This window comes from Loxodonta africana, chromosome 10 (genome assembly GCF_030014295.1).
Source record: "Loxodonta africana isolate mLoxAfr1 chromosome 10, mLoxAfr1.hap2, whole genome shotgun sequence".
NCBI lineage: Eukaryota > Metazoa > Chordata > Mammalia > Proboscidea > Elephantidae > Loxodonta > Loxodonta africana.
Window position 1 is genome coordinate 14,089,476 of NC_087351.1, and position 21,337 is coordinate 14,110,812.

The window sequence follows — 21,337 nt, forward strand, 5'->3', positions numbered from 1 at the left end:
CTGTTTTTAGCAAGATCCTTGGTGATTCTGACGTCCACTAAGGTTTGAGAACTACTGGACTAACCTTGGCTGCCCTAGATGGCACAGAGTCCTTCAACCAAGCAATGACTTACTAAGGTACTATGTGCATATGCTGGGTGTTGAAGTTAAGGATGCAAAAGAAGGAGATGGCCTGGTGCCCTCAAGTCTATTCAAGGAAACGGGACATAGGATTGTGACAAGGTAAGCAGCCATGGTAGGCAGTGCATTCCAAACAGGCCAAAAAAGTGGAGGAGGAGGTAAGATTCCAGATGATTGCACTGAAGGTAAGGCTTGGCTGGCAAAGGTTTTAGAGTTGATTTTGGGTAGGGGTGGTAGGGTTAAAGAAGAATGATTTCCAATAAGAGAGAGTGGCATGAAACAAAAGGCAGGAAGCTCTGGAAGGGGATAACCTTCCAGACAGTGAGGTTGTTTTCTTCTCTCTTCTCACTCCCACCATTCCTGCAGCGCTCGGGACAGTGTTTCTTTTCTTGGGTCTCGCCTCACCTTTTTCCTGATTATCTTCTTGCTCGCTCATAAACATTTCAGGAGGTCTCATTGGTGTGTGTATAGGTACCTGTGGGTTGGCTACCGGTGGATGTGGTTGCGGGGTATAGGCTGTGGTTACCCGGCAGAGTGCGTGCAGACGGACTTCCGAGAAGCCCTTTGCCTCTGTCACGGGTGTACAGTATGTGTAGAAGGCCTGTGTCTGCTATACATCAGAACGATATGTGTCTTGGGTGTCGATATAACGCTTATGTAGTGGGGTAACACAGGGCAAGGCACCGCGGCTAGGCAGTTTCGCGCTCACCTGTTGGCGACGCCAGGCAAGCGAGCCTGGGGGTGGGCGGAGCCAAGTCCGGGAGAGGCGGGGCCGGGCTGCGGAACGGAAACTGAAATCTGGCGGCGGCGGAAGCGCGGCTCTTGCGAGGCAAGATGGCGGCGCCCATGAGGGCCTAGAGCAAGTAGGTGGTGATGTTGGAGGCACAGGCTTCAGGGGACCCAGGCGGAGGGCTCAGGTGCGGGATGTTTGGTGCCTTTGTCGGAGCCTGTCCGAGGGTTTTGTTCTGTACGGGAGCTTCCGCGGCCTTTCCGGTGCGGAGATCCTAGGCACGGCCCTCCATCCACGAACACAGGCTGACAGGCGTTGAAGTCTCGTTCTAACGCTGGTGGTTTAGCTTAGCTAGCACCCCCGATTGCAGAGCCCAGGGGACAGTCGCTGGTCCCGACTCTGGGGTACGCCTGGCGCTGGACGTAACGTAATACAGGCTGCAACGTAATACAGCTCCAGAGACGCCTAAAAGGCAACCCGAGAAAATCCGGTTGTCTGTTGTTAGTACTACGTTGCAGGGGAATTTTCCTTAAATAGTTCAAGATGTTATTACTCTAGCATGGTTTGATTCTATACAAATCATCCCTGGAGTTTGTGGGAAAATATATTGGTGGCTTTACTTAAGACTAAAATAATTGTTGTCATCTACGAGGTTTATTTATGTGACTACCAGGCACTGTGGCAGGAGCTTTTCGTGCATTGTCAGTTGAATCTTCACAAAATTCCTCTTACATAGAACCTGTTACTATCCACATTGTACGTTTGTGGAAGCTGGACTCTGGATAGGTTAAGTAACTTGCCCGTTTTCGAGCAAATAGTGAGTAGTGGACCCAGTATTTGACTTCTGGCTATTGATTTTAAAGCTGATGGCTCTAACAATCTTAACTCCCTTTACAGAGGAGATTCTGGTCCCCTCTTGTGAAGTGGGCTGAGCTTCACTTTTGGGTCACTTCAATCCATGGATTAATAAGGGAAATTGTTTCTCCTCATGTAGAATCTTAGAGAAGTGAATTATTAATGTACTGTGGAGTCTCCCTTCATCCAGTTCAGCCTTCCTTTGGCCCCTTGGGTGCACACTGGGGTAGGGAATTTTTTTTCCCCATGTCGACAAGGCTGCCTGGCAATTAGATCTGGTTTAATTGTTTTTTGGGTGTACAAATAAATCACGATAATAATTAATATTTTCATACTTAATATGTATAATGCTATTCTAATTATTTTACATATATTCATTCACTCATGAAATAGGTATAATTACGTGCATGTTACAGATGAGAGAACAGGCACAGTAACTTGTGGTAGAGTAAGTTGCCTACAATTACACAATTAGTAAATGGCAGAGCCTGGACTTGTATACAGACAGTCCATTTCCAGAGCTGTTTACTACCCATCCAGGAAGAGACACATCTATGTATGTTCTTTGCTGTCAGTCTACAAATATTTTATCTACTAATTACAAGTTCTGTGCCAAAGTTAAGACCCAAAGTTGTAGACAGGTCTTTGCACACTTCATCTACTTCCATCTCTTCACTGCTTTATCTAAGTTTTCAATATTCAGCCTGGTTTCTAGCCTATAGTAATTACTCCCACTCTGAAATCCTGTAGCACCAGTTTTCTTTGTGATTCATTTATCACCAAGATGTATTGCTTTCAGCCTTTTTAATGCATATGTGTGGTTACCATACCACCACCCCCCCCAAATTGGGATAAATTTGATTAAAGGAAGACTTGCAATCTAGGCATGCCATTTGAACTACAGACTTTTAATTTCTAGGCTTATGAGGGGAAAGAGAAATAATGAAATAGGAAATTACTGAAAGATCCAGAGTTTTGGCTTGGTCTGTGTTTGTCTCCTCAGTAAGCTCCTTAAACCCAGAGACTGGATCTTATGTACATTTCCTTGTATTTCCATACTCTTGGAATCGACTTGATGGCAGCGGGGCTTGGTTTTGGTTTGTATACCCCACTCCCCAGAGTAAACTCAGAAAAAAAAAGAAAACAGCAAAAGACTTTGATAATTTTTTTTTTTTCAGTCTGGCTGCTCTTTTATTTCCATTTTATTTATGTTTTTAATTGAACTTTAATAAAGGTTTACAGAACAAACTAGTTTCCCATCAGTTAGTACATACATTGTTGTATGACATTGGTTAACAACCCCACAACATGTCAACACTCTCCCTTCTCAACCTTGGGTTCCCTATTACCAGCTTTCCTGTTCCCTCCTGCCTTCCAGTCCCTGCCCCAGGGCTGGTGCACCCCTTTAGTCTTGTTTTGTTCCATGGGCCTGTTCAATCTTTGGCTGAAGGGTGAACCTCAGGAGTGACCTCGCTACTGAGCTGCAAGGGTGGCCGGGGGCCATGCGCTCAGGGTTTCTCCAGCCTCTGTCAGACCAGCAAGTCTGGTCTTTATTTTTGATTAGAATTTTGTGCTACATTTTTTTCCAGCTCTTTCCAAGACCCTCTATTGTGATCCCTGTCAGAGCAGTCAGTGGTGATAGCCGGGCACCATCTAGTTGTACTGGACTCAGCCTGGTGGAGGCCATAGTAGATGTGGTCCATTAGTCCTTTGGACTAATCTTTTCTTCATGTCTTTAATTTTCTTCATTATTCCTTGCTCCCAAAGGATTCAGACCAGTGGAGTATCCTAGATGGCTGCACAGGCATATAAGACCCCAGACACTACTTACCAAAGTAGAATGTAGAACATCTGGCTATGCCAGTTGAGTTAGGTGTTCCCTGAAACCATGGTCCCCACAGCCCTCAGCCCAGCAGTTCGGTTGCTCAGGGAGTTTGGATATGCCTACGGAGCTACCATGACCTTGCCTTGTACAGGTTGCGCTGGCTTCCCCAGTATTGTGTACTGTCTGATCATTTTTTTTATAGTCACACCCTCATGTGATCGTCTTGTCATTTCCCTAATGACTAATGATGTTGAGCATCTTCATTTCTTATTGCCCTATTGTATATCTTTGGTAAAAGTCTATTCGTATCCTCTGCCCGTTTTTTAATTGGGTTGTTTGTCTTTTTGTTGTTGAGTTTTAAGAGTTCTTTCTGTATTCTGGATACAAGTTCCCTTATCAGATATACGATTTGCAAATTTCTCCTCCCATTCTGTAATTTATCTTTTTACTTTGATGCGCAAAAGTTTTTAATTTCGATGAAGTCCAATTTATCTATCTTTTCTTTAGTTGCTTTTCATGGCATATTTAAGAAACCATTGCCAAGCCAAGGTCACAAAGATTTACACCTTTATTTCTTCTAAGAGCTTTATAGTTTCAGCGCTTCCCATACATTTGGGTTGCGTGTCCATTTTGAGTAATTTTTGCGTTTGGTATGAAGTAGGGTTCTAATATCATTCTTTTGCATGTGAATATCCAGCTGTCCCAGCACTATTTGTCGAAAAGACTATTTTTTCCATCATTGAATTGTCTTGACACCCTCACTGAAAATCAGTTGACCATAGATGTAGGAGCTTATTTCTGCACTCTCAACTCCATTGATCTGTATGTCTGTCCTTATGCCAGTACCTCACAGTCTTGATTACTGTAGCTTTGTAGTGAAGTTTTGAAGTTGGGAAGTGTGAGGCTCCCCAATTTTTTTTTTTTTCTGTGTTTCTTGCATTTTCATGTGAACTTTAGGATCAGCTTGTCTATTCTGCAAAAAACCCAGTTAGAATTTTGATAGGGATTGCATTGAATCTATAGATCAATTTGAGGAGTGTTGCCATCGTAACATTAAATCTTCCAATCCATGAACATGGGATGTTTTTCCATTTATTTAGGTTGCCTTTAATTTCTCTCAACAATGCTTTATAGTTTTCAGTATACAAGTCTTACCTCTGGTTAAATTTATTCCTAAGTACGTTATCCTTTTTGATGCTATTTTAACTGGATTTGTTTTCTTAATTTCATTTTCTGATTGTTCTTTGCTAAGTGTATGGAAATACAACTGCTTTTTGTGTATTGATAACTTTACAGCCCAAGGTTATTAATAGTTTGAGCACTTTTAGGCCAGGCATGTTCTTTCCAGTTCGATAGAGAATCACCCCTCCCTGTTATGACATATTTATTCACTTGGCCTCTGATGGCGTTTTTCTGAGGAACACTGTTGTTGGTTCCTGAGAGTGTTATCATCATCAGATTGTTAACAGCCTAAGTTGACAGTAAATTTGCTACTAGACCGATGATATCAGGGAGGGCTGGGTAAGGAGGGCATGGCAATAAGTTATGAGTGAGGAGGGATGAGTTTACATGGATCCCAGGAAGAAAGAGAGTCTTTTCTGAGCCCTGGTGGTACAGTGGTTAAGAGCTACAGCTGCCAACCAAAAGGTCATCAGTTCAAATCCACCAGCTGTTCCTTGGAAACTCTGTGGGGCAGTTCTACTCTGTCCTTTAGGATCCCTATGAGTCAAAATCAACTCAATGGCAATGGGTTTGGTTTTTGGTTTTGGTTTCTGATGCACAATAAAGGGAATCAGGTTTCAGTGGCAGAGGGCCCATCGTATTTATTCATATTTTAGGGCGAGTGAGAGAGAATCCCCACCCCGAAGCACTGCTGGGAAGGGTTGCACTGAGGAGGCAGTTGCAGTGACAAGATGCTGTCGAGACCAAAGCCAGGGGAATCTGAGGCGGACCTGCTACGCTTCCAGAGTCAGTTTCTGGCAGCTGGTACAGCCCCAGCGGTACGCTTGCTCAAGAAAGGAAGTAGGAGAGGGGGCGATGCTAACGCTGACCAGCGTCCACGGCAGGATCATCGGGACGTGGTGATGCTGGACAGTGAGTGCCTGTGGGTCTGAACTTGAGTGGGAGAGAAGGTGCTGCCTTGGGCCCATCTCTCTTCTGATGTGACTGGCTCTGCCCTGTCGTTATTGCAGACACTGCATAGCCTCTGTTGCTACAACCCCATCTTCCATATGAAGAAACAGGCTCAGAGAGGTTAAATATCTTGCCCAAGTTTACGCAGCTTGAGCCAGGGCCACACAATGGCTCCCTTTATTTTGTTCCCTCCCAGCCGTGAGTCTCTTCCTGGGGAGGGATGAGTATCCTCACGTATAGTTTTTTTTCCCTTAGATCTCCCAGATTTGCCCCCAGCTCTGGTTCCTGCTCCCCCAAAGAGAGCGAAGCCCAGCGCTGGTTGCCTCCTGCCAGAGGATGATGACCCTGAGGAGAGGCTGAACAGGCATGATGAGCACATCACTGCTGTCTTGACTAAGATTATTGTGCGTCTCAACCCGGCTGAGGGGGACAAGGCGCCCTAGAGCGCCAAGGATAGTGGCCGGGGTGGTGAGCCTTATGGGTGGAGGGTACCTCCAAACGGTAGGACTTACTCCTCCCTCAGTCAGGTTAGGGGCTGAATAGATCCTGTGCCCTGAGAAGTGAGATGGTTCCTGACCCCCCAGAGTGAAGAACTTTGGTCCTAGGGGGGTAGGATCCAGCCTCGGGAAGTCCCTATGTCTTCACTACTTTGTGCTTTGTTGCTGCAGGAACGAGATACAAGTTCAGAGGCCGTGAAACTGCCTGTGTCCAGCGGTGTTGCTTTCCCCCTTGTTTTCCATCGCTCACAGGAGAGACAGGTAGGCAGGGGTAACCCTAGATATGCTTAGGAGACAGGTGAGCCTCATAGCGCATCTTCCCCAGGTAGACAGTCTTAGTAATGATAAGCTTTCCCATTTACAAAGCAACACCATACTCAGCACTTTAAACACATTACCTCATTTAATGCTTGTAACCACCTTGTAAGGTAGGTATCATTGTCCCCATTTTTCAGGTGAGGAAACTGAGGCCCCCAAAGAGGTAAATACCTTGTCCAACACTACACATCTTATAGGCAGAAGAGCCAGAAATCAAACCCAAGTCTGTCATGCTAAAAGGCCTGTGACCCCATTAGAGCCCTGCTTTCCTGAGGCCAGGGCTGTGACCCATACAGATAAGTCCCTTGATCTCTTTGTTCCAGAGGCCTTGATACCAGGGCTTGAGGGGAGAGTGGGGTAATGGTATCAGTAACCCAGGCTTTCTTTCTGCCCCGTAGGGGAAGCCAGCAATATCTGGTAAGAGAAGCATCTTTGCCCAAGAAATCGCAGCAAGGAGGGTGTCTGAAGCCAGGGTCCCACCAATTGGGGAAGTTGTACCTCCCTTGGACCCACCAGAGGGTGAGCTGGGTTTGAAGAGGCTCAGCCATTTTAGAAGACCTGATCACGGGGTTGTCTTTGGATGTACATCATCCCTGTATCAAATGGGAAATGCATTGAGTGATTTTGAGAGAACATCATCCCCAGCCCTCACCTCGGGTGCTTAGTGTGGGAGGCTTGGGCGCAACACCTAGACTCAGAGAAGGGCAGGTGCTACCTAACCCTAAGAGAAAAGGAGAAAGGAAGAGTGTCTGGCAGAGATATGAAAGCAAAGTTGTAGGCCAAGACTCTTTTAATGACATAAATTATTAGTGGAATTGCTGGGGTTGGGCTGTTAGAGGCAGAAGGCTACCCAGACATTTGGGAGAAGAGTTGGAAACTAGGATTTTTCTGAGGGAAACCTCACATAAGTCCGAAGAAAAGAGTGAATGGAGGGGCTAACCCCCGACTCTACAAGTGTCTGGACTCCTGTGCCAGCCCTTGGGGATCTCCAGTCTACCCAGGACAGCTGTGAGGCTAAGGACTAAGGTCCAGGTCTAATGGGGTTAGGGAACCAGGCCAGACGACCCAGTTAAAGCCATGAGACTGATCATATACTTTTCCAGGTGTTGTGACATGTGAGGCACCCACTCCTGGGGACCAGGGCCAGCAGCTTCTAGGGAGCACCCACAGCTTCCAGGGACCCCATCTGGTCACAGGGAAGGGGCTCACAGGCCAGGAGGCTGAGCGGGAAGCCCAGACCATCCATGAAGAGAATGTAGCGAGACTGCAAGCCATGCCTCCTGAGGAGATCCTGTGGGAACAGCAGCGCCTGCTTGCTCAGCTTGGTATGGGACCGTGCCAGGGAGGGACTGCCACCGACTGTGTGCCAGGCTCTGTATGGGGCTGCACTGGGAAGGGACTGCACCGACTGTGTGCCAGGCAGACTCTGTGCCAAGCTCTGTGCCGAGTACTTGATACGCATGATTTCATTCTGTCCACAAACTAGTCCTGTGAGGTACATGGTACTGACTTCATTTTACTTATGAAGAAAACTGAGGCTCTAGGCTTTAAGAAACTCTTCTTCCAGGCCACACAGTCAGTAAAGAAAGGATGAGATTTAAACCCAGGTCTGTGTCGTCTCACAGGCCCTGTAGTCTTGCTCTACTTTGTGTACCTTACTGCTGTGATACAATATCCGCTGTATTGTACACTGTGGTGTAGTATACTCTCTTACACTACACTACACTGGAGTCCCTGGGTGGTACAAATGGTTAATGCGCTCCACCTGGAGGCACCTCGGAAGAAAGGCTTGGTGATCTACCCGCAAACAAGCAGCCATTGAAAACCCTGTGGAGCACAGTTTTACTGTGACACACGTGGGGCTGCCATGAGTCAGGATCAGCTTAATGGCAGCTGGTATACTGTTCTATACCTCTTCCAAGTTTCTGCTTGCCGAAAGGGTAAGCACCAGGACAGCCTTGTTCTCTACCATATATCTAGTACCTACATAGAGCCTGGCGTATCGTAGATGTTTAGTAAATGTTTGTGAATAAATAAATTAGTTGGGAGAAAATCAGGGATTGTTCCTCTAAATGTCTTCTCTCTGGCCATAGTCAGCATTCATTTGCTGATTCCACAGCTGCTTGCTTCAGACATCTGGCCTGAGGCCAAGCACAGGAACGAGAGTAGGTACTTGGACCAGGGGACGGTGAGGGGTGGCGGGCAAGGTGGGCAGGCAGGCCCCAGTGATTCCACAGCTGTGAGAAGGCAGGGTTATAGAAGGGCCACAGGAGCGCCCAGGAAGCTGGGCGAGGGCTGGGGAGCAGCTTGTCCTACCCTGGGCATGCACAGGCGGCCAGTATTCAGCAGGTTTTAGGGGGCTGGGGAGGATCTGGACTCACGCTGTCTCCTCCACCCCCCCTCTAGATCCTGGCTTGGTTGCCTTCTTAAGATCTCGCAGCCACACCCAGCAGCAAGCAGGAGAGAAGGCCACAGAGATGCAGAGGCCAGGAGGACCTTCTACTGAGGTCATCAAAGAGAAGCCCATTGTGCCAACTTCTGCCAGTGAGCCCAGGAAGAAAGATGAACTGGAGCCAGGAACCCCAGGTTGGGGGGAGAAGGGAACATCCTTTGGGGGAGAAAAGTAGAGGGAAGTATCCTTTCTCCTATCGTTGTATTATTGTTAGGTGCCATCAGGTCGTTTCAGACTCAGCGGCAAATGAGAGAGGAGAGAAGCTTTTCTGTCCTTGGGCATCTAACGCTAACCCTCATTACTGGCTTCAGATCAGCCGTCATTTGCCAATGTGTGTCTTCTTCCTGCACGTGTTTTCTGTTCCATGCCCTGTTGCTCCTTCTCCATCTTCCCTGGGGCACAGCGGCAGGCTGTGATGGCTGAGTGGCCTCCTCCTCCAGCAGACCATCTCCCCGCCTTTGCTGTAGCTGCTTTGGCCGGGCTCCAGCCATCCACAGTCCTTTCTGCCTCAGCTCCCAGGGCCAGGGTGATGGGAGAGGAAGAGTCTGACGCAGGGCTGTATGAACATGCCAGACCAGGAGAGAGGCCAGTGGGAGCACTCATTTCCCAGGAACTGGATTATTTTATTAGTGGTTAAGAAAAGGAGAAATTGAATTATGAGGGCCAGAAGCCTCCTGCCTCCGGAGGAGCTCCAGGCCAGCTGAGCTGCTGGGGTGGGGGAGGGGCAGGGGTAAGGAAGGAGGAGGAGGAGGAGGCAGGTGTGTGTTTCTGCATCCTGCTCCCCTGGGCAGTGTGGCTGCCCCCTCCTTGTCCCCACTCCCCTGTTCTGAGGCTTAAGAGGGTGGGTACTAGAGCTCCATTTTCCCCCAGATATGTGTTCTTCCCTTTTTCTTCTTCCCTCTTTTCCACTTCTCCTCCTCTTCCCCTTTCCCCTCTTCCTCCCAACAAACTCTTAGGGTCAGCAAGGGGCTAGAGCCCAGGACTGGGTGTGTTCTGCCATATCTGAGACTTTTGCCCAATTCCCTGGATTTCCAGCCCCTGGACCATGCCATTTCGCCATAGCTGAGGGCAGATGGGCAAGGCCCTGGGGGCAGTGATGGATGTGGTAGCTGCTGGGTGATGGCTGGGACTTCTGTACCAGTGAGCTGGGCCCTCAGGGAATACTCCCATGATCCCACGTCCCCAGGTCCGGCCCTGCCTGTGACCCCCCACAAAGAGTGGCTGCACATGGACGCTGTTGAGCTGGAGAAGCTCCAATGGACCCAGGACCTACCACCACTCCGGCAACAGCAGACGCAGGAGGTAAGGAGGCCAGCTCATCTAAAGGGATGCTCCTGCACCTGCACCCAGAACCCAGGCCTGTCTCTTCCCCTGAGTCTGAGAGACGTTTCTCCTTTGTACCCACCCTCCTCTCCCACCACCCTGCCTGGTCCCCGAGGCCAGAGGTACCCAGTTTTCCAGACGGCAGTGGATTCAGCACTGAGCTCTGAAAGGCCTGGAATTAAAGGTGAACAGTGGGTAGGGGGAGGTTGCTGTGTCCCCCAGCCCGTCGCGCTCTTTCTCTTCCCCTTAGAGGATGCAGGCCCGGTTTGGTCTTCAGGGAGAGTTACTGGCCCACAATGCGGACCTGCCTACCCACCTGGGCCTGCACCATCATGGAGAGGAGGCAGAGGTGAGGGATGGGCCCCAGGGATTGGGTACTTCTTGGCAAGTGCTTTTAACAACCATGTGGAGAAGGACCTCTAGCCAGTGGCCTTGAACCTCTTATGCTCTTGTTCCAGTTGATGGCTGTCTTAGTCACCTAGTGCTGCCATAACAGAAATACCACAAGTGGATTGCTTTAACAGAGAAAAATTTATTTTTTCACAGCCTAGTACCTTACAACCAGGAAACCCTGGTGACGTAGTGGTTAAGTACTGTGGCTGCTAACCAAGAGATCAGCAGTTTGAATCTGCCAGGTGCTCCTTGGAAACCCTATGGGGCAGTTCTACTCTGTCCTGTAGAGTCGCTATGAGTCGGAATCGACTCAATGGCAGTGGGTTAGTGGGTTACAAGTCCAAATTAAGGGTGTCAGCTCCAGGGGAAGGCTTTCTCACTCTGTCGGCTCTGGAGGAAGGTCCTTGGTCTCAATCTTCCCTGGTTGAGGAGCTTCTCAGGTGCAGGGACCCCGTGTCCAAAGGACGCACCCTGTTCCTAGTGCCACCTCCTTGGTGGTATGAGGTCCCCAACTCTCTGCTTCGCTTTCCTTTTATCTCTTGAGAGATAAAAGGTGGTGCAGGCCACACCTCAGGGAAGCTCCCTTTACCTTGGATCAGGGAGGTAACCTGAGTAAATGTGGTGTTACAATCCCACCCTAATCCTCTCAGCATAAAATTACAACCAGAAAATGGAGGACAACCACACATGGCCTAACCAAATTGATACACACATTTGGGGGGACAAACTTCAGTCCATGGCAGTGGCCTTGCTGTCCATTCGTTTTCTAAGGCCCAAAATCTCTCTCCCCTTTCCCTCACATTCATGTTAGTTACCAGAACTTGCCAATTCTATTACCTCCCCATGATGCGTCCTGGATGAGAACATTGCTCGCGCTTCTCTGCTCAGTTGCCGTGTCTTTGACTTTCTGTCCCCCATGGAATGACACGCTGATTTCCTGTGGCCCAGCTCAGAGCATGCCTTGCTTTGGAAAGCTTGGCTCACCTCTGCTCACAGAATAAGGCCTTGGCTCCTCAACCTGTCAAGGAAGTCTTCCACAGTCTATCCCCGCTGACCCTACAGTTCTGCCTCCCTCAGTCCTCGCCATTCTGCTGCCTCCTCCCCACATACACCTGCAGGGCTCAGTTCCTGGACCCCTCCAGGGATTATCTTTGCCTTTTGTGCTGCGTCCACCCACTGAAGCTCCACCCATTCACAGAGACCGGGTCATTTTTCCAGAGCCCCCTTCTTTCTCCTATTCACTGGTTGCAAGTTAGACATGGATTACTGCATTCCCCCCAACCCGCCAAATAATGTGTTTGCTCGTGTGCAAGCCCTGTCTACCAGCTGTGGCCCCGTGGAGAGCAGGGCAGCAGGCAGCACTAACTTATCCTTGTCTCTCCCTGGACTCCTCACTGGTGTCTGGCATGAGGGGCTGCTGGGTATTTGTTGGGGTGCTGCCTAGCATCTTGGCTCCTTCTGACTTGTCGTGTCTGCCCCAGAGAGCAGGGTACTCCCTCCAGGAACTGTTCCACCTGACCCGCAGCCAGGTTTCCCAGCAGAGAGCACTAGCACTGCAGGTGTTGGCCCAGGTCATCAGCAGGGTGAGTGACTGTGGGTCCCTGGCCCTGCCCCTCCCTGCACTCTCGACTTCCTCACCTCCCTTCCATTTCACTCTGACTCACTAGCCCAGACACCTGCTGGCTGTGGGTCAGACAGGGACAGAACAAACCCAGGGTCACAGGTGGGCAAGTGAGGAGTTAGAGCAAAAACAGATGTCAGCATCGTCAGCAAGGTTTTATCCTCCTGCCCTCAGGCACAGGCTGGAGAGTTTGGCGGCCAGCTGGTGGGCAGCGTCTTGCACCTCCTTTTGGATGCTGGTTTCCTTTTCTTGCTACGCTTCTCCCTGGATGACAGAGTGGACGGGGTCTTGGCAGCTGCTGTGCAGGCACTCCGGGCTCTGCTGGTGGCTCCTGGAGATGAGGTAACAGGGCTCGGAGTAGGCGTGGAGACATCAGTGTCTGAACTCCTCATGCTGGCCATGCCCTCACTGCAGAGACTTTGCCAGGCTGAGTAGAGGACAGAGTGATGGCAGGCATCACCCTCACTAAGGCCCCAAAGCCCAGAAGCCTTGTCTTTGCACTCTCTGTGGGTGGTTTCCACTCCCCACTCGTGCACCATTCCCTGGCATGGTAGCTCTTCTTATTCCCACCACCCCTGCCTTTCCTCTGGCAGGAGCTCCTAGACAGCACCTTCTCGTGGTACCATGGCGCTTCGGTGTTCCCTCTGATGCCCAGACAGGAGGATGAGGATGACGAAGATGCGGGTGAAGAGCCCCCAGCAGAAAAGGCAAAAAGGAAGAGTCCTGAGGAAGGAGGCCGGCCTCCACCTGACCTGGCCCGACATGATGTCATCAAGGTAAAGTGCTGAGACAGCTGTGAGCCTGGCCCAGCCCAGCTTCATTCCCAGCGCCCTGGGCCTGGCTACATTTGGCAGTGGGTTTATCTCTCTGGTCCCCAGGGGCTCCTGGCCACCAACCTGCTGCCTCGGCTGCGCTATGTGCTGGAGGTGACCTGCCCAGGACCTGCAGTGGTCCTTGACATCCTGGCCGTGCTCATCCGCCTGGCCCGTCATTCCCTAGAGTCAGCCACAAGGGTAAGACAGAGAATGGGGCAGCGAACAGGCAGAGAGCCTGCCTAGGTCTGGTCTTCTCCCTCAACCTCCCTACCTCCCTTTTCCCCCCACCCTCCACAGGTCCTGGAGTGCCCTCGGCTGATAAAGACCGTGGTTCAAGAGTTCCTGCCTACCAGCTGGGCGCCAGTGGGGGTGGGACCTGTCCCCAGTCTGCACGGAGTGCCCTGTTCTGCTGCCATGAAACTGTTCCGTGTCCTGGCCTCGGCCGGTAGGAATATTGCTGCCCGGCTGGTGAGCAGGACGCAGGGCAGTGGGTGGGAGGTGGGTAACAAGGCTGAGCTGGGGGCTGAGCATGGCCCTTGGAAGCTGGGTGGCCAGCTCTTACCAGCTTTCTCTCCCTCTCTGGGCCAGTTGCTTAGGAATACAAGAGAAACCACCAGGCGAGGAACCTAGCCACCTGGAGGCGAGTGTGTCATGTAGACCTGTAGCCTGTCTCATTTTGTAAGGGGAGGGCTCCCTGTTCCCTGGACCTAAAGAGCCAAGGACAAAAAAGCACTCAGCACATGTTTCTAAGTAGGCCTAGAAAAGGTGACAGCAAGGGTTTGCTAAGAGAAGGACAGGTGGGTGGACTCCGTGCTAACCCTGACCCCCAAACTCTCTGCCTACCCCCAGTTGAGCAGCTTTGATCTTCGGAGCCGCCTGTGCCGCTTCATAGCTGAGGCTCCCCAGGAACTGGCCTTGCCCCCAGAGGAAGCTGAGACACTGAGCACTGAGGCCTTCCGTCTGTGGGCTGTGGCTGCATCCTATGGCCAGGGCAGTGACCTTTACAGGTGAGGAGAGGCAGAAGTAGGCCCCCTTACAGACCCCTAACCTGATGTCTCAGCCTTTCTCAAAGTCCCCACCTGAGAGGGATGCTGGGAGAGGGTAAGAAAGGACACAGGGTATGAGGAAGGCTGGGCATCAGGACCAGCCAGGGGAGAGTAGAATGAGCATGGGCTAACCACATCTGTGTACAAAGACATTGATACTTACTGGAATTTCCTGTTGGGGGCAGCCTTGAAGGGCTTTCCCTTCCCATTTCAAGGCCCAGCCCTCCTTCCCTCTTGAAGTCTTCCAAGTATGCCCTGCCCTCAGGGCCTTCTCCCCCCTGATTCCCCCTAACCAGACTGCAAGTCACCTGGTTGGGGCCATACCTTCTGTCTTCATCTCCCTCATACGGTGAGGGTCAGTACCTGCTCTCCCCTAGGGAGCTCTACCCAGTGCTGGCGCAGGCACTGCAGGCTGTGCCACAGGAGCTCGGCGCCCCGCCCGCTCGGCCCCTGGCCATGCAGCGGATAGCCTCACTGCTCACCCTCCTCACCCAGCTGACCCTGGCAGCCAGCAGCACCGCCCCTGAGCCCATCAGGTAGGCCCATCGCCCTGAGCCTACGGCAGGGAAGTCCTACCAAGACAGGAGGGAGTGTTCCTCCCAGGGCAAGGGTGGCTGCAGCCTAGCGGGGAGTGACAGCCAGGTCCTCACTGTGGCCTTTTTGGCACTCCTGTAGTGACTGTGCTGAAGCCAGCCTGCCAGGCACCCCTTCCCTGATCACTTGGACACAGGTGTCTGGGCTCCGGCCCCTTGTGGAGCCATGTCTAAGACAGACCTTGAAGTTGCTGCCCAGACCTGCAATGTGGAATGCTCTGGGCCCAGTGCCCACTGCCTGCCTGCTGTTCCTGGGCGCCTACTACCAGGCCTGGAGCCAGCAAGTGCGTGTGGCCTTGTCTCATGTGTCCTGCCTCCCGCCCTTTTTGCTCCCTTTCTGTCTGCACCTCTCCACTCCCACCATCCCACCTTCTTACCCCTACCTTTCCTCCTCTTGCCACCTCAGCACCCAGTGGAGCTTCAAGGAGCAAATGTTGGTGGGGACCAGAGAGCCCCCACGCAGCGGCTCAGCTTTCCTGCAGCCTTTATGCTCTCAGGCCCCTAGGCACAAGTGCCAGAGCAGCTCAGGGCTTCTGTTCCTCCAAGGGGTCAGAAAGCAAAAGCTCCAGACTGGGTCTTTTGGGCTCTTAGAATCGTGGGGTTGACCTGGGAACACAGGCTCTAAGGAGAATGGGTGTCCCAGGCAATCAGCTGAGTGAGCCCCTCGGTCCTCCAGCCACGCTTGTGCCCGGGAGATTGGCTTCAGGACATGGAGCGGCTGTCGGAGGAGCTGCTACTTCCCCTGCTGAGCCAGCCCACTCTGGGCAACCTGTGCGAGTCCCTTAGGTATGTACTGTGTGTGTGTAATGGGTGGAGGAGCAGTTTCCCTCCTTGTGGGAGTCCCTTAGGTGCATACTGTGTATGTGTAATGGGTGGCGTGGCATTTTCCCTCCTTGTGGGATTCCCAGGTCCAGCTTCCTTCCCATCCCAGGGTGGAACCCTTCAACCTGAGGAAAACCTGAGTCGTTAGCAGGCAGCAGTCGCGATGGCCTCTGAGATCCACACTAGGGCCCCTGTTCTTCTACAGAGTTCTGTGCCCTGGGGGACCAAGTGCCAGGCCCCAGACCCCAGGAATTTGAGCGCTGATCTGCACAGCCAAGCCCCTGCTGGTCTTAGTCACAGACAACCAGGTAGCTCTTTTCCAGGCTGACACATCAGGCCAACCCCCTTCTCAGCTTCTGTACTCTGCCCACAGGCGCTGCTCCCCTCTCTGCAATCCACAGTCCTGTGCTCCGGCGCCGGAAGCCCTCCCCAGCCTCGTGTCGCTGGGCTGCGCAGGAGGCCGCCCCCCTCTCAGCCTGGCTGGTGCAGCCTCACCCTTCCCATTCCTCACTGCCCTCCTCTCTCTTTGTAATACCCTGTCTCAGATCCACAAGGGGCTGTGTAGCCAGGTAAGCCCTGGGTGCCTAGTGAGGGGCCAGGCAGGGGGCCAAGATGGCAGGATTCAGAAAGGAAGGGAGAGAGCACCCACTGGGGAAGGGTGGCCTCTTCTGCCAGCACCCATTTCTCTGAGTTTGACCAGGAAGTGGGCCCTCTGGGGTGTACCTCCTGCCGCCTCCTGGCACGGCTCATGTGTGTGTTTCTGGTGGACAGAAGGGATCCATGTCAATTTCTAGAACCAGACAAGCTTGCTTTTCCTCAGCTGGCTGCCATATTGGCTTCCCCAGGACTCCAGGACTACTTCCTCCAGTGTGTGGCTCCTGTGGCTGCCCCACGGCTCACAGCTTTCTCAGCGTGGGCCCTGCGCCATGAGTGCCACCTGCAGTACCTGGCACTCTCCCTGGCTCAGAGAGCGGTGGGTTCCCCTGCACCTCTGTTCACCCCGCCCTGTTATCCCCTCCCATTTCCCTAGAACTTCTGCTGCTCCCGCCAGGCCACGCAGCTCCAGCTTTCCTTCAGACGTGCCCCGGGTCCGTGCCCTTCCGTCTTCCCCACATCCTCGTTTCTCTGCTTTGTCCTCTCATACCCTTCCCTGCCGCTCAACAACTCCCTGCTTTTCCACCCACAGGCCGCGCTCCAACCAGTGCCAGCCACCAGTACTGCCCTCCATCATGGCGTGGCCTTGGCCTTGCTGAGCTGGCTGCTGCCCGGAAGCGAGCACCTTGCCCATGAGCTGCTGCTGAGCTGCGTATTCTGCCCAGAGTTCCTCCCGTAAGTCTAGGGTTGGTGGCATCAACTCAGACCTTTGGGAGGCTGCTGCGGTTGTTGACAGAGCAGCCCTGAGTTTGGAGCCAGGAGACCTGGGCTTAATTCTCTTTCTTCGTAGATTATACTTAACCTGTCTGAGCTCCAGTTTCCTCTTGAGTAGAGTGAGGATGAGACTAGCCACACCAGAGAATTACAGTGAGAATTCAGTGTGACCTAAAAATGGTGTATAAACAAGCCATATACATGTAGTAGCTAACAGTTATTGTGTACTGATTCTGGGTCTGGCACTCATGTTAAGTATTTATCTGTATTTTAACATAACGTAGGTACTATTATCACCGCCATTGCACTAGGAGGAAACGAAGGCACAGAGAAATTATGTAAACTTGAACTTAGGCAGCTCACTCTAGTGTCCACCTCCTAACTACTGCACACACTGCGTGGGACGTTACTGGGGTGTAGGGAGGAGTAGGATTGGGCCTAGGACCTCTGGGAAGCCCCAGAGAGCTGGCAAGGCCTTCTGGGTCTTGAGTTCTGGCCCTCATTTTTGGCTTTTGGGTTCTGTCTGTTACAGGGAAAGAGCATCAGGGGGTCTGGAGGCAGCTGACTTCTCGGACCGGCTATGCCTAGGGAGCCATGGGGACCCTGGGTGTGGGCGAGGGACTCTGCTAGCTGAGGCCTGCCAGGACCTCCCCAGCATCCGCAGCTGCTACTTGATCCACTGCTCACCTGCCCGAGCCAGCCTGCTGGCCTCTCAGGCCTTGTACCGAGGGGAGCTACGGCGACTCCCAGCCCTGCTGCTGCCTCTGCCCAAAGAGCCACTGCTGCCCACTGACTGGCCCTTCCTGCCATTGATCCATCTCTACCACCAGGCCTCAGACAACCCCTCGGGGCGCCCTCCTGCTGACACCATGGGCACAGCCATACGGGCCCTGCAGTGGGTTTTAGTTCTGGAGAGCTGGCGCCCCCAGGCCCTCTGGGCTGTGCCCCCTGCCGCCCGTCTGGCACGGCTCATGTGTGTGTTCCTGGTGGACAGTGAGCTATTTCGGGAGACCCCAATACAGCGTTTGGTGGCAGGCCTGCTAGCCCGGCTCTGCCAGCCCCAAGTCCTGCCAAACCTCAACCTGGACTGCTCACTTCCTGGCCTGACATCTTTCCCTGACCTCTATGCCAGCTTCCTAGAGCATTTTGAGGCCGTGTCTTTTGGAGACCACCTCTTTGGGGCTCTGGTCCTCCTTCCCCTGCAGCGTCGGTTCAGTGTGACCCTGCGCCTTGCCCTCTTTGGGGAACACGTGGGAGCCTTGCGAGCTTTGGGCCTGCCTCTGACCCAGGTATGTCCTCAGCCCGGCAGCAGTCCTGGGGGCGCTGCTGAGCTGTGAGGTGCTTTGGTGGGCCTCAGGATCCTCATCTTCCCTCCCAGGGTTCTCTGAGAGGGTTAAGTAACAGAACCCATGAAAAGGGTTTAACACAGTATCTGGCATATAGTAGGCGTTCACTGTGATTAACAAGGCATGGCTCCTTGCTCATAAGGTGCTGCAATCCAGATAAGAGATTTAGTAAAAACCATCATAGTCCTATATTGTTCAGACTTTAAGTGTCAGGTCAGGATTCAGAGAAGGGAAAGATCAAAGTGCTCTTCCCGTAAAGAAAAGTCTTTGTAGGAGAAGTTTGGGCACTGAAGGTTGGGCAGAATTTGAATTGTCGAGAAGGAGGAAAAATGTTCCCAGTGGAGCAGCATGAGCAAAGGCTCAGAGGCAGGAAGGAGTATGACAGAGGGTTGGGGGGAGGGAGGTGGCTAGATCAGAGATTCTTTTTCAAAACTTGTTGGAACCAAGGCTGAGAAGCGAAGTCTTGGAGGGCTTTGACTATTAGGCTAAGTTTAAACTTGTAAAGCTGCAGAGTTACTTTTTTTTTTTTTTTTTTAAGATTTGGTTTTTATTTTTGTTATAATCTATTTGGTGAATTTAAAATATATATGTTTTAATATTTAAATTCATAAATATGTTCAATAGGTTTATATAAAATATTAATGTATATTTTATATAAAAAAGAATTCAAAAGAAAATATAAAATATTTTAAGGAATTAAAAAAGAATATTACAGTCATCCATAATCCCACTGCCAAGTGGTAACAATTGTTTACATTTTATCTTTTCCCAGTCCTTTTTAGTGTAAAAATATACATTTTTTAATTTTTAATGATAAAAATATTTTTATAAAAGTGAGATCACTCTGCATAATGTATTTTTTTCATTTAACATTACATCATAAGCATTTCCCACTTTACTAAATATCTTAAGAAATCAGCACTTTTTATTATTATATCATAAACCATTGTGTGGTGTGCCCCAATTAATTTTATTCAGAGCCCCATGGTGGGCATGTAAGTTATTTTCTTTTTACTATTTTAAGTAATGCTATGATAAACCACATTGGACATAAACTTTGTATTTCTCAGGTAATCATTTGCTGTGTGGAATTTAGAATTACTTTTTAGAAAGAGAATCACTGGTCTGAGGAACATGAACTTTGGCAAGGTTTGATGATGTCATTGAGCAGTTGAACATGATATTTTGAAAGTTCCAAATTTAAATAGATTAAATAAATAGTGATGGGCAGTAGAAATTCATAGCTGCTTCTCACCCAGTTCCCAGTGTCCCCTGCTTTCTGGCTCTGTAGTCTTTCACCTGGATCCTTGTGATAGAGAGGGATGGGGCCTATCCAGGCCTGACCTCTGCCTTCACGATTAGGTTTCATGTGCCCGTGCTGTGCAGTGACAAACACTCCTTCCCTTACCTCAGCATGTCTCATGTTCCATTACAGCTGCCTGTGGCCCTGGAGTGCTACACCGAGCCTCCGGAAGGCAACCTGGCCCTCCTGCAGCTCTACTTCCGGGCCCTGGTTACTGGGGCACTCTGTCGACGCTGGTGCCCTGTGCTCTATGCTGTGGCTCTGGCTCATGTCAACAGCTTCATCTTCTCCCAGGATCCAAAGTGCTCAGTAAGTTACCATCCCATCTCCAGAGGGAGGGAGGGAGGGAGTGATCAACTGAGCTACCTTTGGGCCAGCCGGGGGAAAAGGTGAAGGCTGAGCAAGGCCAGTTATGGGTGCCAGCCCTCAGCCCAGTGCCACCTCTCCCTCTTTCTGCCTCCAGGATGAGGTGAGGGCTGCCAGCAGGAGCATGCTGCAGAAAACTTGGCTGCTGGGAGATGAGGTAGGGGCACATCCTGGAGGGGGGAGGCTAGAGGGTCTTGGGGGTTGGAGACCCAGCAGATCTCATCACCTACTTCTTAAAGTTTCTTTCCTCTTTACAGGGTCTCCGGCAACACATTCTCCACTATAAGCTTCCCAATTCAGCCCTCCCAGAGGGCTTTGAGCTGTACCCTCAGTTGCCCCCTCTGCGCCAGCAGTACCTCCAGAGAGTTATCTCAGGAGCGCTCCAAACTGGAGTGTCAGAAACCTAGCAAAGCTGCTACGATTGGAGAGATGGCTACATTCTCCTGGGGTTCACCAAGAGACCTGCCCACCTGGCCACACACAGTGGCTTCACGTGGGCAGGAGACAAAGGAGCAGAAGGCTTGCCTTCCTAGGGGCAGGTTGTTTGAGTGTCTTTGGAGCAGAGTGAGCTCTACCATTATATCCTGATAGCCAGAGTTCAGGATCTAGGGCCTCTGAGGGTCTGTGGTGGGAATGAAGGATGACTTTGCCCTTCACCTCCTCCTTGGGGACAGGACAAACTAAATACACTTCCCTTTTCTCCCACCCCCAAGTCAGGATATGAATGTTATTTCTGTGCATTGAAATAAAAAAAAAATTTGTTTTTATCTCCTGGGAATCTGATGTGGACTGATTTCAGATATGCTGGTTTGGAAGTGGTATTAACGGGTGGGTTATCCCGGGGGAGGATCAGGACTGCTGTGACAGAGCTGGGGGAGGGGTCCTGAGTGGGAGGTGAAAACCAGCTCCACATCTGCAGACAGGAAGGACGGGGATCCCCGTTCCAGACTAATGCCAGACCAGAGCGGTCCTCTTGGAAACGGGGGCACTTCTGGAAGGACTTTCTGAGCAGACCAATCGAAGTATAGGTGTCCTTAATAAGGGCAGTATCTAGTCATCTTATGAGCCCGTCTTAGTCATCTAGTGCTGCTGTAACAGAAATACCACAAGTGGATGGCTTTCACAAAGTGAAGGTTATTCTGTCACAGTTCAGAACGCTAGAAGTCCACATTCAAGGTGCCAGCTCTAGGGGAAGGCTTTCTCTCTCTGCCAGCTCTGGGGGAAGGTCCTTGTCATCAGTCTTCCCTTGGTCTGGGAGCTTCTCAGTATAGGAACCTCAGGTCCAAAGGATGCGCTTTGCTCCTGGCACTGCTTTCTTGGTGGTATGAGGTTCCCATGTCTCTGTGCCATTCTGTTTTTTATATCTCAAAAGAGATTGGCTTAAGACACTACCTAATCCTGTAGACCTCAT

At 51.1% G+C, this 21,337-nt stretch overlaps 1 protein-coding gene across 3 annotated transcripts; it reads left to right on the plus strand.

Moving 5' to 3' along the window:
• Nucleotides 1-901: 901 nt before the first annotated feature.
• Nucleotides 902-20,693, plus strand: RPAP1 (RNA polymerase II associated protein 1). Of its 3 annotated transcripts, none has more exons than XM_010598357.3 (25): nucleotides 902-983; nucleotides 5,369-5,624; nucleotides 5,919-6,067; nucleotides 6,332-6,421; nucleotides 6,877-6,997; nucleotides 7,582-7,803; nucleotides 8,885-9,064; nucleotides 10,117-10,232; nucleotides 10,504-10,602; nucleotides 12,128-12,229; nucleotides 12,442-12,609; nucleotides 12,861-13,043; nucleotides 13,146-13,280; nucleotides 13,380-13,550; nucleotides 13,932-14,089; nucleotides 14,506-14,664; nucleotides 14,804-15,005; nucleotides 15,398-15,507; nucleotides 15,917-16,112; nucleotides 16,364-16,516; nucleotides 16,730-16,872; nucleotides 17,444-18,200; nucleotides 19,693-19,869; nucleotides 20,024-20,083; nucleotides 20,166-20,693. In XM_010598357.3, the coding sequence occupies exons 2-25, from the start codon at nucleotides 5,444-5,446 to the stop codon at nucleotides 20,331-20,333; spliced, it is 4,200 nt and encodes a 1,399-aa protein (XP_010596659.2). In that variant the 5' UTR covers nucleotides 902-983; nucleotides 5,369-5,443; the 3' UTR covers nucleotides 20,334-20,693. The 3 variants fall into 3 exon arrangements, with proteins under 3 accessions (XP_010596659.2, XP_003418717.2, XP_010596660.2); XM_003418669.4 differs by having other exon boundaries at nucleotides 20,184-20,693; XM_010598358.3 differs by having other exon boundaries at nucleotides 924-1,037.
• Nucleotides 20,694-21,337: the final 644 nt, after the last annotated feature.

What these genes read in the sequence shown, in the direction of transcription:
- RPAP1 (XM_010598357.3), top strand. Translation starts at nt 5,444, where the DNA reads ATGCTGTCGAGACCAAAGCCAGGGGAATCTGAGGCGGACCTGCTACGC. An exon ending in TCCCTTGGACCCACCAGAGG is followed by an intron (nt 6,998 to 7,581) that starts GTGAGCTGGGTT and finishes ATACTTTTCCAG; the next exon opens with GTGTTGTGACATGTGAGGCA. An exon ending in ACTGGAGCCAGGAACCCCAG is followed by an intron (nt 9,065 to 10,116) that starts GTTGGGGGGAGA and finishes CCACGTCCCCAG; the next exon opens with GTCCGGCCCTGCCTGTGACC.